At 36.2% G+C, this 19,046-nt stretch overlaps 1 protein-coding gene across 4 annotated transcripts in view; it reads right to left on the bottom strand.

Annotated features, from left to right (window-relative positions):
* The window catches only part of COP1 (COP1 E3 ubiquitin ligase), a 245,993-nt gene that overhangs the window by 201,622 nt on the left and 25,325 nt on the right, over nucleotides 1-19,046 (bottom strand). For 3 of the 4 annotated variants that reach the window (XM_032317091.1, XM_032317089.1, XM_032317087.1), the window contains exons 3-5: nucleotides 11,198-11,295; nucleotides 4,826-4,902; nucleotides 4,020-4,139 (exon numbers count right to left, since the gene is read on the bottom strand). In XM_032317091.1, coding sequence (XP_032172982.1) covers nucleotides 4,020-4,139; nucleotides 4,826-4,902; nucleotides 11,198-11,295 — 295 coding nt within the window. The remainder of the gene's footprint in view (nucleotides 1-4,019; nucleotides 4,140-4,825; nucleotides 4,903-11,197; nucleotides 11,296-19,046) is intronic. The other variant, XM_032317088.1, reaches the window with a different exon arrangement.

Here is a 19,046-nt window from a genome sequence, read left to right as displayed (position 1 = left end):
CAGTGCAATGTCTCTTTTTCACCAGAAAATAGTGTTTCGGGGTGTCTTCTATGTGTGTTGCTACAGGGGTGTCCTTTCATTGTGGATGGGCTGTATTTGCCTTCACTCCAGCCTGCAATGGCTCTCTGCCTGTTGTGGGCAAAATCTGGTGTGCCTGTGGTGTTAGTGGGCTGGTCCAGGGTGGCCTTAGGCTTGAGCTGAGTCAGTGCAGGTATCTGCCAGAGATGAAGACGCACCAAACTGCTGGCACTTTCCCTATGTTGTCCCCTGAGAAGCTTTTGTTGGTGGGCAGGGCCTGCAGTCAGACCAGCTGCCTGCGCTCAGCCCACTGCTGGGGTCACAGTCAGACTGGTGTAGAGTTATCTTCCCCTCTCCCTGGAGCAGGACTTACTTTGGAGTGATACTGACCCTTGTCTGGGCTGTGCCCACACTGCCAGGCTTGTGGCCCTGCTTTGATGGGATCCTGCCAAGAGTAATCAGAGACAGTAGATCTGCTTCATTGTGGCCTCTTATCTACATAGGGCTGCGGAGTCTGTTCTGCCAGTTTTCAGGTTGCTTTCTGGGTTATTTATGCCAATGCAGGTGTTCTCTAGGTGGCCACACGGCAATAGGTAAACCCAGGATCCTCCTACTGTGCCATCTTTCCAGCAGCCCGACAAAATTGTCTTTATAATAAACCTCTATCAGTATATAGAAATAAACTACAGGAAAAAATATAGCACAAAGGCCGGGAGAGGGGAAATGAAGTATATTACTATACGATTCTTGTAAATATAGATAGATGAAGGATACTACTTGAAGGCACAATGTAACAAAAATTGTATTAAAGACCCAAAAGTGGGTCCCTGGGTGGCTCAGTCAGTTGAGCATCAGCCTTCAGGTCAGGTTGTAATCTCATGGTCCTGGGATAGAGTTCCACATCAGGCTCCCTGCTCAGCAGGAAATCTGCTTCTCTCTCTGCTCTTCCCCTGGCCCCCTCATATTCTCTCTTTCTCAAATAAATAAAATCTAAAAAAAAAACAAAAAATGAAAAACAAAAGCAACCACTAAAAAACAAAACAGAAACTTACCATGATAAACCCACAAAGCAAAAAACTTGAATTCAAGAAAAATATCCAATCTAAAATCACATAAATCATGTTGTCTGACCACAATGCAATTCAACTAAAATTCAATTACCAAAATATCTATTTGAAAAAGTAGCAACATCCAAAACACACACACACACACACACACACACACATCAGACTACTATAAGACTGGCAATAACTAAAAATGAGAAAATACCAGTGTTCATATAGTACAAAAGAGCAACCTGGCAATATCTGATATGTTAAAATGTGCATGTAAATTCTATAAACAGTAATTTCATTCCTTAAAACACTAAGTGTATACACATGAGCACAAGGAAACATGTATAACAATATTAAAATGTAATAATGACACTCACAGCTAAGAATTAGGAAGAACGTAAATATCTACCGTAGGGGAATAGACATGTTCATGCAATGGGTTACCACTAATAAGTTAATATGAACTAGATCTATATTTACCAACATAAACCTCAAAAAATAAACAAAGAGGCATATGTCAAAAGGATAACTATAATATGAAACTTTATTATATAAACTTCTTTTAATTTTTTTATTATTTATTTATATTTGAGAGAGAGAGAGAACAGGAGCACACACAGGAGCATGCAAGCGGCAAAGGGAGAGGGAGAGAATCACAAGCAGGGTCCATGCCCAGCACAGAGCCCAATTTACTTTACAAAGATTTATTTATTTAAGAGAGAGAGCATACGTGTGAGTATGGGGAAGGGGGTCTAAGGAAGAGAATTGTGGTAATCACTGCACAATACCTGTATGTCAAGTCATTATGCTGTATAGCTTAAGCTTATACAGTGCTATATGTCAATTATACCTCAGTAAAACTAAAATAAATTAACTAATTAAAGATAAAAGCCCGTTTCCGAAAAAATATGGGAGAAATTTCCACCAGCCCTGCCCACCCCTCACCCAGAATGAGAGAATCAATTTGGTAAGCATAACCGAAGCTACTTCCTTCTAAGATTCCTATTCAATCATATGGAATCCAGATCTCAATTATATTAGTAATCCACCACAGAATTCTGAAATTGTAAAGGAAAGTCCCTTTTCTTCTACCTAAAAATAAATAAATATAGATGAAGAAAGCGCAAATGATCACATTATGTTATAAATACCTGAGAAAAGAAAATCAGAGCTGTCCCAAAGAAACAGACATGAGAAGCACCAAAGAATGATCCAGCATTCAAGTGCCTGATCTCATTTCCTTATAGTCTCCAGAAAAGCTGGCTATGGTTCCAATCTTCCCAATATTTGGTTGTTAAACACTTCCTTTTCACATATGTCAGTCAGCTACTCACTCCCTTACCCTGTCAGTAGATTCCCGCTTTTGTTTCAGCTAGGTCAGGGGGATACCTACTTATGCTGAGGTGTGAGTCGCTCCTAATGGATCATACTCAATTCCTAATACATGCAAATTCACATTTTATATTATTTATAAACATTTTTCATTGTTTATACTTTATTTTGTTTATATATATTTACATGAAGTAAACACAATTTTATATTTATTATTTTATTACATGAAACAGGATATATTTAGTTACAGTTCCTACCTTTCTAAATGCCTTTATTTAAAAGCCATACACTACAGCTGCCACCAACAAACACCTGCTAAAAGGATTTTATGTAGGTAAAAAAATCTCTATTTTATCTTCCAAATCTTGTATGTGAATAAGGGAAGATCTAGCAAGGAATATATTCATTAGAAGACAACCAACCAGTAAAACTGTTCCCTATTAAAATGAAACTACAGAGGCACCTGGGTAGCTGACTGGGTTAAGCCTCTGCCTTTAGCTCAGGTCATGATCCCAGGATCCTGGGATCAAGCCCCACATCAGGCACTCTGCTCCTCGGGGAGCCTGCTTCCTCTTCTCTCTATAGGCCTGCCTCTCTGGCTACTTGTGAGCTCTCTGTCAAATAAATAAAATCTTTAAAAAAAAATAAGATAAAATAAAATGAAACTATAGGGGCGCCTGGGTGGCTCAATGGGTTGAGCCTCTGCCTGAAACTGAGCCCCACATCAGACTCTCTGCTCAGCAGGGAGCCTGCTTCCTCCTCTCCCTCTGCCTGCCTCTCTGCCTACTTGTGATCTCTCTCTCTGTCAAATAAACAAATAAAATCTAAAAAAAAAAAGAAAAGAAAAAATTTTTTAATAAAATAAAATAAGAGGGGGCGCCTGGGTGGCTCAGTGGGTTGAAGTCTCTGCCTTCAGCTTAGGTCATGATCCCAGGGTCCTCGGATCGAGCCCCACATCGGGCTCTCTGCTCAGCGGGGAGCCTGCTTCCTCCTCTCTCTCTGCTGCCTCTCTGCCTGCCTCTCTGCCTACTTGTCATCTACAAATAAATAAATAAAATCTTTAAAAATAAATAAATAAATAAAATAAGCGGCGCCTGGGTGGCTCAGTGGGTTAAAGCCTCTGCCTTCAGCTCAGGTCATGATCCCAGGGTCCTAGGATCAAGCCCTGCATCACACTCTCTGCTCAGTGGGGAGACTACTTCTTCCCCTCTCTCTGACTGCTTCTCTGCCTACTTGTGTTCTCTGTCTGTCAAATAAATAAATAAAATCTTTTTTTAAAAAAATAATAAATAAATAATAAAATGAAACTGTATTTTGTCATGATTTTCTTATCACTCAGTTGTTCTGAATATAAATGAGCCGCCACAACTTATAAGACCACCACTTAAAATTTTTTAAAGTTCAACTGCCAACTGAGGGTCTTAGAGGGGAGGGGGGTTGGGGGAGGGGGTGAGCCTGGTGGTGGGTATTAAGGAGGGCACATAGAGCATGGCGCACTGGATATTATACATAACAATGAATCTTGGAATACTACATTACGAACTAATGATGTATTTTATGGTGAATAATATAACACAATAAAAAATAAATAAATAGAGTTCAACTGCCACTTACCGCTTCCAGTTGTTTCTTCTTCTGCACTAGTAATTCCAACATGAGGTTGACATTGGCCAAATCAAGGTTATCCTGATCAGTTCCCAACAAATCCTGAAATATTTGCCACCTGTGGCCATTCTAAAAACGAAGAAACACAGTAACCTCCTAAGAAGACTGTTTTAGAGACCCTAAAATGTTTAACTGCTACTTCCTAATTATGTTTATTACATAGATATCAAAAATATGCTACAATATTCTAACCTACTCCTTCCTAGCCAATAGTTCCCCACTGCCTTCTAATTATAATTAAACACTACTTCTCTCTTAAATCAATCTGGGTAACAGATACAGAAGGCATATTCAAAACAAATGTTAAGTGAGCATGTCTAAAGGTGTAACTCCCTTCAAAATAAGTACTTGGATTTTAATTATTTGTCTAGCCATATTTTCAACTTTGTCCTTGGTAAGGTACTAATTTAGGCTCACTTCCCTCAATAATTTAGGACTGATTCTCTTAAATTGAGAATCTTCCAGAAGTTTTTCCAAATTACCAACTGCAGTTCCACCCTGCCATATAATCTTCCAAATGCCATGTACTACAAGACAACTCTGACTCAATGTGATCCCAGAAGACCTTTCAAAAGATGATCATTAAATTTTAGACGATGCAGGTAACAAAAGTTCTTTATTAAACAAAATAATCTTAAACAAATTTTATTCTTAAAGAAAATCAATGACATATTAAGCTCTAATATCTCATTAATATTAAGCCAATAAAAAAACCTGAAATTTATTAAAAAGTAGTAATAAGAGTTGAAACATACGGTGCTACTCACTGAGTGGTCCAATTTGAACCTCTTTTCCTCAAATCTTTGCTTCTGTTTGAGAATGAGCTCATTCACTGAAAAGAGAAATAAAACAAAAAGCACATATAATTTGTATTGTTGTTAAATGTATCATCTAATTGTTCTGTTTAAATGGGTTCTATTTTCACTTTTAAGAGCCCCCAAATTAAAAAGATGCTAAGCAGAAAATGCTAGGCTTTCACTTTATTTCAAATTAGAAAACAATTTTCCACAGATTCTAATGCTACAACTGCTATTATTACTACCACTATTATTAAAGGAGAATTCTCTGGAATATGTACTTTCTCGTACACATCTCAATTATGATACTGTCAGCACCTGGGGGAGACAATTCCTCACTGTGTTGGTCTGTTGCATCCTCCACATGGTACCTGGTTGATTCTCTAAGGTAGACACTAGAGATTCTTATTTGTTCTTCTTTTTGTTACTTTCCTATAAATACCATGGCAGATACTGTCAGTCACCTATCCAAGACCATCCCACCCACCCTTTTAAAAAAAATAATAATTTTTTTTCTAAGCCACATCTCTTTTTCAGAAAAGCTAGGTTTCACCCCAGCCCAACGTTATGATTCTTGACTAACTTAAGCCAATCTTGGCATTCATACCCTTACAATAGCTGACATGGGATTAAGTATGTGACCTAGTTTTAATCAATGAAGGGTATGCTGTGTTTCAGAAAGAAATGGATAGGAAGAAAAGAAGTTCTTTCCCTCCCTTCTTTAAGAGATGATGCCTGGAGCTACTCAGAGCCATCCTACAATCTTAGGGTAGCCAGTCAAAGAACCAATACATGCTAGGATGGAGGAACAAAAACACGTAAAGAACTTAATCATATCCCTGAACCACTGAATTTCTAATTCTACAAATCCTTTTCTTCTGTCTTTAAGGATGAACTGATAACATCAAACAAATAATAACAAAAAAAGTCTGATAAAGAGTAAGAAACTAGGGGCTCCTGGGTGGCTCAGTTGGTTAAACGTCTGCCTTCAGCTCAGGTCATGAGCGCCGGATCCTGAGACGGAGCCCTGCATTAGGATTCCTGCTCAGCAGAGAGTCTGCTTCTCCCCCTCCCACTGCTACTCCCCCTGCTTATACTATCAAATAAATAAATAAAATAGTAAAAAAAAAAAAAAAAAAAGAAAGAAAGAAAGAAAGAAGAGAAAAGGAAAGAAAGAAAGAGAGAAAAAAAGAAAAAAAAGAAACTAGCACTAAATTAGTTTAGCCCTAGGCTAGCACTTTATAGACAAGATCCTATGGGTTATTCTCCCCACTTTAGAGATGAGGAAATATTAGAGGGAGCATCAAGAACTTACACATGGTGACACAGAGTACAAAACCGATTTGGGATACAAATCCAACTATCTAATATTTTTCACTATACCACAATCCAACTATAAATATTTCCAAACAAACCAGAGAAGTATCAAGCCCATACTAACAATCCAAGCTTCTATGATAAGTAAGACTCAATCTAAGTAAGATGCAATCTAAGACTTGAGCAACTCTGAGTAGGAAGACAAATATATATGACACAGTATGTATATCATAATGTGATAGTACTATCACTGAAGCAGACTTACAAAGAACACAGGACAAGGAACAATCATGTGTAAATAAGCAGGCTACACACAGAAGGTGACATTAGAATTGGGCCATCACATCCACACAGAGATTCATTAAGCAGAAAAAGAAGTGGAAAAGAATTAAGAGAAGGGTGTGAGAAAGAAGGGGTTAAAGTCATACAAGACCAGGAGATAAGATGACTTTAAATCAATATGGCTGAAACACGAGGTCGAAGTGATTTTGTTAATGATTAATAGGTTATGAACTAAGGCTGGAAATGAAGATAGATGGGAACCTGATTCTGAAGAGCCTGGTATGTATCTCACAAGCAAAATTACCATTCTAACCCAGGAAAGAGAAAGGAGAGCTCCAACTAATGTAGTGGGAATAAAGAGAAGCTCATAAATAAGAGTTCAATGTTTCAGTTACAGAATTAAACATCTGAATAAAAACTGGGACTTCAACTTTAATACTTTACATGTGTATACCAAATTGCATTTTCCTGAGAAATCTCACATTATCACTAAATTTGAAGGATATTCTATATCCATAACTGTAAGTGTCTGGACCCTTGAAATGGCCACAGTACTAAGAAGAAATAATGCATTTCTACTGCTAAAGCTTCCATTCTAGTAACTATATTTTTAGAAGCAGAAGAGTAGTTAAAGATATATGCTTGTGGAACAGATGGCTTAGGACCAAATCCCAATTCCACCAATACTATTGTACAAGTTTATAAAAGTAACCGAACTTTTCTGTACCTTAGTTTCCTCACCCAAAGGAGGATATTGATGACAAGAGAACTTATCTCATAGGACTGAAAATTAAATGAGTTAGCTTACACAAAGCACTTAGGACACTACCTGGCAGTAATAAGGATGTTATATACTTTTTTTTTTAACAGTTATTTTAAACTTAGCATTCACGTTGTCCCTTCAAAGAATAATAATGTTATTCAGAAGGGTGATAAAATTCAATTTATAAATTTGAACATAGATAGAGAAAGCTAGAAAAGAGACAGCAAGGGAGAGAGATGGGGGCAGGCAGCTGGAGAGAGGGACAGGGAGAGCTAGAGAGCAAGTCTTGGCAGGAGCAGAGGAGAGCAATTGCAGGAATTGGGGGGAGGTGGGCGGGTACAGGATAGATGGCAACAGGGACAGGAACACTTCACCTTGCAAGAACCTTCTAGTAACAAGAACAAGCAAGATGGAAAGAATAGTGAATGTGTTGGAAGAGCAAGGGTATAAAGGGTAATGAAATAGAATACAGTGGAAGGCAGAAGAGCTGGAGGAAGGAAAGTCAGAAGAAAAAGGGTCTGTGGTATAGTGTTTAGGACAGGAAAGAAAAAATCAAAGTACTCATCTTGCCAAAAAAGTAAATGATTATAAATGACCAAAAAATCAAATCTCTGAGTGTTTGGCTTCTAATTCTTTGCTTTCATTAAAATTAAAGAAAAAACTTGACTTGTTAACTAACTGAGCATTAAGACTGTTTTTGATGATAAATCAATAAATGCTTTTTCTCGGATGCCTGGGTGGCTCAGTCAGTTGAGCAGCTGCCTTCGGCTCAGGTCATGATCTTAGGGTCCTGTGATCGAATCCCACATCGGGCCCCTTGCTTGGCAGAGAGCCTGCTTCTCTCTCTCCCTCTGCCTGCCACTCTGCCTGCTTGTGTGCTCTCTCACTCTCTCAAATGAATAAATAACATCTGATTAATTAATTTAAAAATGCTTTTTTTTTCTTAATTTCTTACATGAGAATGAGGTCAAAAAACTGAGTGACATTAATGTTAACAAAATTCCTTCATGCCCCATCACCTTATTCATGTAAGCAAAGCTTCTTAAGACTTACACTCTAAAAAGAAAAATCTTAAAATTACATAATTTATAGATCAATTGTATCTCAATTTTTAAAAAACTATGATGATCCTAAATAAATAAACAAACGAATAATAAAAAGAATACAAATGGAACTCATTCCTTGTCCTAGTAATAACTACTAAGGATACCAGAACTGAGAAAAGCACCAAACCTTAATAAGCAGCATGTTTTTAATAAATATTTATGCCTAATACTTTATAAAATTTGTGAATATATGTTTGACTAATTATATACTACTACTAATTCAATAATAATCCAGAAAAAATATTTGAGATTTTTAAATTATGTTCAAAAAAATTTTATGTCTATAGTTTCTATTTATATACATTTCTGTTACAGAAACGCACTACAGATAGATCGACAGATTTCAAACATGAAAATACATCATATAAGGATATAATTATGTGGCCAATAATCAATTTAAGTAGAAGTTCAAAGAGAAAAGGAATAAATAAAATTTCCCTTTGTCTATTTTCAAATTAATGACAAATATCAAACCACTATGATATTTCACTGGATACATTTTCAAAAAAAGATAAAAGCTTTATTTTTAAATAATTAGATTTATAACACTCCTAAAGTTACATTCTTTACTACCACTTAAACTTATAAAGAAAACTTGAGGATGATAATTTTAAATGGGGTTCATTACATGAGGAAGAACATTTTCAAAATTTTTATGAGTCACCCAAGCAAAAAGTTTTGAAGACCACTGTTAAAGAAAATATATAGCTCAGCCCTTTATCCATGACTCAGGTAAACGTACAGTATTAAAAGGGAAGGGGCCTGGGATGCCTTGGTGGCTAAGTTGGTTAAACATCTGACTTCAGCTCAGGTCATGATCCCAGGGTCCTGGGATCAAGTCCTGCTTCAGACTCCCTCTGCCTGCCATTCTGCCCACTTGTGCTCTCTCCCTCTCTCTCTCTGACAAATAAATGAAATATTTAAAATAAATAAATGGGAAGGGTCCTAACCTATCAACAAAAAAAAGTACAAGGCTACTTAGTAGCCTTCAAAATTGTAAAACATACACTTATTTTACCATGCTCAAGAAGAAATCTGAAATTACTTCAAAAGGTTCAAGTTCCTCAACCCAACCAAGAATGACAGACACTATAAAAATAAATCACGGAAATTCAAGCTAAAGCAATGGAAATAAATAACTTAAAAGGATTTTTTCAGTAAAGGAAAAAACAAGGTGGAATTCCACATTCAGAAATAGATCTCAAGGGGCACCTGGGTGGCTCAGTCGTCAAGCATGACCTCAGGTCATGATCCCAGGGTCCCAGGATCAAGGCCCCATTGGGCTCCCTGCTCTGCAGGAAGCTTGCTTCTCCTTCTCCCACTCCCCCCTGCTTGTGTTCCCTGTCTCTCTCTCTCTCTGTCAAATAATTAATAAAAATCTTTTAAAAGTTTTAAAAAATAAATAAAAGAAACAGATCTCAATGGCACCCTGAATGCATAAGATCCCTGTCTACCTAATGTGGGAAGCTATGAATTTGAATATTTTTTTTTTTAAGATTTTATTTACTTTATAGAGAAAGACACAGTGAGAGAGGGAACACAGCAGGTGGAGAGGTAGAAAGAGAAGCAGCCTCCCAGGGAGCCCAATGTGAGGCTCAATCCCAGGACTCAGGATCATGACCTGAGCCAAAGGCAGACACTTAACTGAGCCACCAGGCATCCTGAATTTGAGTATTATTGTACAAATGTAAAGAGGGGAAGGGATGATGGGAAGCAAAACAGAAAAAGATGTATCAGGATAAAATGTTATTTCCATGGCTAATATTCATAATCACATTACAAGCTGCCCTATAATTAAAAGACTTCAAATACGGACATAAAATACCAAAATTTTTGTTTACCCAAAACAAAAATTTAGTATCCATAAAAAGAAAAGGTTAAAAACTAGATTACCACCCAGATAATTTCCAGCTCAGAAAATCAGTTAAGTGTGACTTCACTACTCACTGGATATATGTGAGAATATATAGTTAATGTATGAAATCACTTCCTAACTAAAATAGTACTATGCTTTCAAAGTCCTTCCATACTGGTATATAGTGCTCCCTCTAGTTAGAAATCCACATAAAAGAATCTCCAGCTTTTGGACTCATTAAAAAATGTTGCCTGAAAGTTTTAGTAAACACCAAAATTGTCGGAAGATCAGATTCCTTTCTGTATTTAACCATTTCAAAAGAAGTTTTCTAAAGTTATGACAACTGATAGAATAGATTCTAGAGCCCACACAGCAGCAACAATAGATGTTTCTGAGCTCAGGGACACAAGGTTTTGCTTTTGCAGGACTTTGATTTCCCTTCTACCCAATTTAGCCCACTAAGTCCAGTCCTGCAGAGTATCACACCACTCAATGTTTCTTCTTTTCCTAAGTTCCTTCTCCAAGTTTTTACTTTTCAATTGCCTCCCCAGGTCACAGGCTCCCTTACCCTATCCAGAAATCCAATTACCCAAGTCTCTCCCCACCTTTTCCCTCTTTCCATTAACACTTTCTTCCCCTGACCCTCGCTTCTATCCCAGAAGCACAACCAGCAGGAATGCACCACATTGTATAAAGAGACAGGTATTCTGGACCTCTGGCATCCCCTTTAACCTCACATTCTGTCCCACCATCTATATAAGAAACTAAGGGTTGTAGCAGTCAATTTTTCTTTTTTCATGAAACTTAACAACAATATCATATAGTACTAACAACACATGGTATGGAAAATACATCACAAAATAATGAAGACTGGGAAAAACACCCAGGTGGATAGAAGAGAAAGACTTGCTTTACCCCTACACTATGTTTTCTAAATAAATTTCTGCCAGCATATACTCTTGGGGATAGAATATTTTAAATAATAAAGAATCATTCCAAAGACTCACCCAAGAAATTAGGATACAGATGGTCAATATTATCCACAACATAGTTACACTTGGGACATCTATTATTATCCTCCAAACTCTGATGAATACACTTGTAGCTATTAGCAGGAAAAAAATAAAATAGGGTTCATTAAATCAGTAAAGGATTAATAAACTGGTCATAAAATAATGCCTATAAAGTCTTCTATTTCTCATTTAAAACAAGTAATTTGTTATCAAATTTATTTCAGCTTATATTTTATTATAATAAAATACAGAGCATTTATTAGGCAACAGTATACAAAAGTTAATGTTTAAAAATGAACTTGAGTAACAAGTCTACTGGATATAGAACGTTAAAAAAAAGTATTAACTTTTAAGTTACGCAATTTAAATACTACATAACAACACCCAAGAAAAGCAAATGCCTATGATTTAGTTAAGCAAATGGACTATTCATGTTCTTAGAGTGCTGATATCCTTAATACAAAAAGAGCACACTCAAATAAAAAAAGTAAGAGAAAAACAGATCAACAAGACAAGCATTAGTCAATAAGAATGAGAAAATCATCACCTTCAGTAGGATAAAAAAACCGATTTTAAATCATATACTATTTTTTACTAAACAGAATGGAAAATTAAAGAAAATACTATCAGAGTTAAGGAGCACAAGAGAACCTCACGTCCTCTTGAAGGAAATGCAACTGCCACAACATTTCCAGAAGGCAAGTTGTATGGAAAACCTTAAGGTTGTGTATCCCCTTTGATGTAATTATTTTATTTCTAGGAATTTACCCTAAGGAAATGAGCAGAGGTATATACATAGAAAGGTGCTCAATTCAAGATTATCTGTAAACAGCAAAATAAATTAGAAGCAACCAATACACTACAAAATTGACTAAATAATTTGGTAAACATCAATCCAAAAAATCACATTACAATACGTAACTATATGCCATGAAAAATAATAATTCTTAATGGTTATAGCTAAAGAAAGAGGATTACAAGAAATGTTTCCTTCCTCACAATATATATTTCTGTAATGTTTGACGTTTTGCAATTATGTATCATCTTTTAATAAAAAAATCTTTTAAATATTGTTTCACTAGAGGTGCCTGGGTGGCTCAGTCAGTTGGGCGTCTGCCTTCGGCTCAGGTCATGATCTCCAAAACCTGGAAAGGGAGCCGGACGCACAAACTCCATTGTCCCTCTGTCCCTCCCCAACCCACCACTACCACCATCACCCTTCTCCCTCCACCCCCACTCATGCTCTCTCTCTCTCCCCCAAATAAAAAAAAAAAAAAAAAACTATATACATATAGTTTAATATTACATATATATATTTCCCCCCCAACCCCACACCCACAAAACCACAGAGAAATATCAAATTGACATTAGAAAAAAAAAGTCATGGGGCGCCTGGGTGGCTCAGTGGGTTAAAGCCTCTGACCTCTGCTCAGGTCATGATCCCAAGGTCTTGGGATGGAGCCCAGCATGCTCTCTGCTCCATGGGCTCTCTGCTCCGCGGGGAGCCTGCTTCCTCCTCTCTCTCTCTGCCTGCCTCTCTGACTACTTGTGATCTCTGTCTGTCAAATAAATAAATAAATTTTTTTAAAAAAAGAAAAAAAAAGTCACTACATCACTTTTTATGGACTAAAAATCACAACCTCAACATAGTGGATACAGTACAATCACAATGTGCCCATTTAAAAATAAACCAAAAAGACATTCATCATAATGTTTACAGTGTATGTCCCTGGGCCATAAAATTACAGGAAACTTTTTCTTTTTAGATGTCTACAAGTTTTGGGGTGCCTGGGTGGCTCAGTTGGTTAAGCAACTGCCTTCGGCTCAGGTCATGATCCTGAAGTCCCAGAATCAAGTCCCACATCTGGCTTCCTACTCAGCAGGCAGTCAGCTTCTCCCTCTGACCTCTCCTCTCTCACACTCTCTCTCTCACACTCTCTCTCTCAAATAAATAGAAAATCTCTTAAAAAAAAAAAAAAAAAGCTTACAAGTTTTTATAGCAAAAAGGCACTGCTCCTAACAACCAGAAAAAAAAATTATTTTTAAGAAATCACAAGGGTGATTTATAAAAAAGATTCCTAAAATGACAGCACCTCTTTTATTCTATATCCAAATTACTATAAATTTACTTCAGCTTTGTAAGTTGAAGCTAATTTTTATAACCTACTTACTTCACTCTATCTTATCAAAACAGAAACCTACAACCATCAGGTTTCTCTGATTTCTCTAATTAACAACTACTTTTTCTTCTCACATTTGGTACTTTCAAGGTAAGTTAAAATAAAAACGATATCACAGAGAACTGCAGTGATGATCTTTGGCACAGCACAAGGATCTAAAGATCAGAGTAAATGGCTGCCACAAAACAGGTACTCAAATATATATATAAAACAAATGACTGGGGTGCCTGGGTGGCTCACTGGGTTAAGCCTCTGCCTTCGGCTCAGCTCATGATCCCAGGGTCCTGGGATCGAGCCCCACATCCGAGCCCCACATCCAAGCCCCACATCAGGCTTTCTGCTCAGCAGGGAGCCTACTTCCCCCTCCCTCTCTGCCTGCCTCTCTGCCTACTTGTGATCTCTGTCTGTCAAATAAATAAATAAAATCTTAAAAAAATAATAAAATAAAATAAAAAAGAAAACTTTGTGGTATTTAAAACTAAACAAAACAAATAACTTATACAGTGTTCCAGAAATAATAACATCGCCTCTTGCAACTATGACAAGGCTAGGATTGCCATATTACCACATGATAGTTTCCATATCTAACAGAAAATCTCCTATGTAGAAATTTCAGTGAAGGAAAAAACATACAAATTGTTTTTGTTTTCATTTTTATTGCAAGGGAAAAGCATAAAGCAGGTATGCAATTAAAACATGGAAACACTTATAATCTGCTAGGGAAAATGGAAATGAGTTCATATTACCAGAAAATATTCCCAAAGAACAAGATTTAACCCTTTAAAAAATCTGCAAGTTCAAATAAACCAAGTGATGAAGCAGAAAATCTGGGAAGGTTATTAAAGATGAGAGAAGCAGTTGACAGATAAGCAGAAGGGCATTCTGGGTTTTAGCAAATGCCTTTTGTAAAGAAATGATAGTTAGAAATAAGCCAATAATATGATAAGAAGAACAAGCTAAGTTGTTAACCCAGTGAAAGAGACTGTCACTATACAAGAAATTATCCCAGAGTCCAACAGAATATCCTTCTCTCCTATCTTCAGCAACCTAATCACATCCCTTGTCAGTAGGTTTACTACCACACCATCCTCCTAGAAGAAAAAAATAGTCCAGGATGCAGCAAGAAGGAACTGTCCTCAGGAACAAAAGTTCAAGTGACTTTTCCCCATGCATTGGTAATATCCATCTATATACAAAATGAAAATGCATCAACTTACATACCACTGTATAAAACTGACATGACAAGATACATCAAGTTTATCTCATAGCATCTACTACCTCACTACCACCCCTTGGCAGACCTGTCCTAGTTTGAGAAATAGTAACTATCTTATTTTGTACTTATCTGTGTATGTGTCTGTAATCCTTTCTATTTGCTCATTCAAAACAAGGATTTGTTTTAATTCATCTCAGTAACCTCAATGTCTAGCACAATATCCTGTTAGAGTTGAACTAAATAAATGTTCAACGTATGAAAAAAAAATAGCTATAGACAAAAAAGAAACGTGTTGTCCTCTGGGTCACATAAAACACCACTAGAAATTCTCAATTATTTCTTTCACAATAACTCTACTTGACCATCACCATCCCAGATGTGGAATTTTGGATTCCAAAAGAAGGATAAGTGTCTAGACTAGTGATCAAGATGGGGGGATATAAGGATATATATCTTGGGTCTACCTGAGAGGTTTTCAAAAGCTACTCACACTAAAACTCTTAAAAATAGTAATTCAGCACTAGAATGTGCAGACATAAATGGGTGCCTATGTTTATTAGGTGTATATCTGATAATGAAAAATGACTATTTTGAAATTTTGCCCTTTGCAACAACATGAATGGACCTCAAGGGTATTATACTAAGAGAAGTCAGAAAAAGACAAATACCATACAATTGCATTTATATGTGGAATCTACGAACAAAACCAATGAACAAACAAGCAGAAACAGATTCATACATACAAAGAACAAACTTGTGATTGCCAGAATGGAGGAGGATGGGGACATGGGCAAACTAGGCCAAAGGGATTAACAGGGATAAACCTCCAATCATAAAATAAATAAGTCACAGAGATGAAAAGAACTGCATAGGGAATATAATCAATAATATTATAATACTGTATGGTGACAGCTGGTAACTACACTTATGGTGGTGAGCACTGAGTAATGTACAGAATTGTCTAATTACTATGTTGCACACCTGAAACTAATATAACAATTATGTCAACTATACTTCAATAACTTTTTTAAAATGAGTATTTCTCCATAGATGTATGGTTACTCTGTTTCTTCTATTAAGTATATACCTAACCCCCGACCCAAAAAAAGTATAGTCCTACTATAAAGTATAAATATCTTTTTCTTTTTCTTTCTTTTTTTTAACTTTTAGGACACTGCCTGTAATACACAGAACACCATACCACTTTAACCATCCAAAGACCTCTTTGAATGTTTTCTGAAATCCTCTACTCACCCATCCCAATACATGAACTTTCTGTTTCTTCTCATTTTTCTGTAAGTAATTGTAGACACTAGGGTAAATAAGACCTTATCATGAATAGCTTTTTCTCTCTCTGTAAACAAGGGTGAGTCCATATAAAAAAACTGTGAATAATCAGAAAATTCTCAAAAAAGAGGAAACTTTAAACAAGAACAGCAAAGACAAATCAGTACAGTAGTCCTATATAATAACCAAGTATAAAGAAAGACGAACAGCAAGGTACAGGACAATTAATTAATCAAAAGCCCCAAAAGACAAGCTGATACCCAGGTTTGACCACAGATATGCTGGAAGATGAACAACACTGAGGGATGCTAGTAATTATAATTAATTTGTAATGAAACAAAACAGTAAATCAGAACTTGGTAGACATGAGGTCTGAGAAGAAAAGTGCAGGGGGCAAGCTGGCGGTGGCAAAGAGAAAAAGCAACCCTTATCTCTACATCACAAAGAAGCCAAATACAACAGCTAATAGCAGATTCACTGTCGTCAAGTGGGAATAGCGGCTCCAACTTTATTCATAAGTAAGACTAGAGATAAACAGTTCATGTGGTCCAATTTGATTTGGTGTTAATAATTTGGACAGAGCCTGGAAATGCTAACACTGTTTAGCTCCAGATTACCAGCCAGCATTCAAGTTAGCGAAGATTTGATCCAAGAGGCTACCATTAATGACTGAAGTTCCAATGCCCTCACATGATAGGACAGGGTAAATAATTACGAGCTTTTGCTGTAGACAAAAGTACAATATGTCTCACAGTTTCACAAGCCTGACAATGGGACTGCCAGTCTCCAAGCTGACTAGCTCCTGACAACCTTATGGTCTCTATCCTACCAAAACGTGCTCTCTGGCAGGTATTTTAAAACACATTCATATTTTAAAACACCCTCAGGTTACAACAGCACTTGAATTATAACAAGGATCTAAACTTAAACTATTTTTATTTGAAAGGAAAAACAGATATTTTAAGAAACTAGTGGGGTTTCCAACGATGACCTTAGGACATACCTTGAAGATTACGGGACTCATTGGAAAGGCTAGGGACTATTTAATGATAAAGTCAATCAGTAATTTATTATACTTCAGAACATAACAAAGGAAGATTATTGTACTTATTTACCAGACTCTTCAGTATCCTTTTAAAATGCCATAGTGACTATATAAGTTGAGGAGGGCAGTTAGGAAAATTTAAATCCTCATTTTATCATTTGTACCAAACATCCACACCTTCAGAACTATGAAAGAAGAGACGGTGAAGGAGTAGGAAGAGAAGGTAGAGATAGATAGCAGAAGAGATAGGTTGAGTGACTGGACAAATAAAAGGCAAGTTACAGAGCAAGAACCAGAATCCTGATTTACCAACTTCAAGACTCTGCTCTTTTAGCTCTATATCAGTATTTCTCAAAACTAGGCAATTTTGTCCCCTATTCGATATGTGACAATGTCTGGAGACATTTTTGGTTGTCACACTTGTGAGAAAAAAGACTGCTACTGGGTAGAGGCCAGGGATACTGCTAAACAATCTACAATACCAGGATAATCACCCACAAAAGATATTATCTTGTTCAACAGTCAATACTTCCAAAGGCAGAGAAAGCCTAATCTAAATCACCCAATTTTCCAGAGATGAAACTCAAAGTCTCCAAGGAAGGTATATGGTTTCCTATGGAATGCTTTGGTGCTATATCAATTAATGGGCCAAAGGAAACACTACTGTTAAACAATAAGCCTGAAAAGACCAAGACCATACATATATCAATCTAAAAGCAAGACACACATGACCAGAACTTCCGTAGCAATGAGGAGAAGAAAGTTATTCATCAACCATAACAATGTCAATATAATGATACACCAGGAAATCTAAATTATTTAAGGCAAGATGGTCTTTTTAAAAAAAAAAAAAAACAGCAAAAAAATTCTGGAAGGACACACCATCACTCCTTACCAGGATAACCTCTGAGGTGGTAGACCAAAAAAAAAAAAGACTGTAAAAACAATGACATTTACATCTCGGGCTACAGCTTTCTGGACAAAAAAACTTGTTTTTTAAATAAGAATACATATTGCTTATTTTAATAACATATTTTAATAAAAAGCATAGTACAGGCCAAGAAAGTTATTTTTATTCTGAACTTCTTTTGAAATGACTGGTAGATTGGATATCCCTATCACTGCTGCATCATGCTCCAAATCAAACTAAAATACTTACAAACTGGTAATAACACCCAGTATATCAACAGTGTAAATGATTTACGAACACGACTGACAGCAAACAGAATATACCACCCCCAATCAAAAATAAACAAAAGGAATTAAACAGATTACATAACCATTAGGGTGGCTACTATTTTAAAAAAAAGAGTAAATGACAAGTTTATGGAGGTTCCTCAAAAAATTAAACACAGAACGATCATATGATACAGCAATTCTACTTCTGGGTATATATCCAAAAGAACTGAAACCAGTCTCTCAAGGCAATATTTAGACACCAATGTTCAAAGCACCATTCTTAACAACAGTTAAGAAGGCAACCCAAATGCCCATGAACAGATGAACAAATAAAATACAGTATACACACACAATGAAACACTATTCATCCTTAAAAAGGAAGGAAACTTTGACACATACTACAACAAGGATGAAACTTAAAGACATTATGCTAAGTGAATTAAGCCAGTCACAAAAACACAAATACTATTTAATACCACTTATATGAGGTATCTAGAATAGTCAATTCACAGAAACAAAGTAAAATAGTGACTGGCAGAGGCTGGGGGGTAGAAAGAAATGGGAGAGTTGCTTAAAGTTTATAGTTTAAATTATATAGTTTAAAGTTTAAAACTTTAAAGTTTAAAGTATATAGTTTCAGTTTGCAAGATAAAAATTCTGGAGATTGTGTAACAATGCAAACAAACATAACATTACTCAACTTGAAAATGTTTAAGATGGTAAATTTTATATTATGTGTATTTTACAACTAAAAATTTTTTAAATGTACAGATTAATGTGACATATATACAAGACTAAGCAACTAACAATAACACTGAGCAAAATGTTAAAGAAAACACAGATCTTTTTAATCCCCTATATCCTTTTCCAATGACTTTCTAACCTCCTTTCTGGGTCTCACACTTATCCCCACAAATGAGTTAAAGATGCTTCATG

Source organism: Mustela erminea, chromosome 17, assembly GCF_009829155.1.
Source record: "Mustela erminea isolate mMusErm1 chromosome 17, mMusErm1.Pri, whole genome shotgun sequence".
NCBI lineage: Eukaryota > Metazoa > Chordata > Mammalia > Carnivora > Mustelidae > Mustela > Mustela erminea.
Note: the sequence above shows the minus strand (reverse complement) of the source record. Positions and strands in the feature narration are given on the sequence as shown.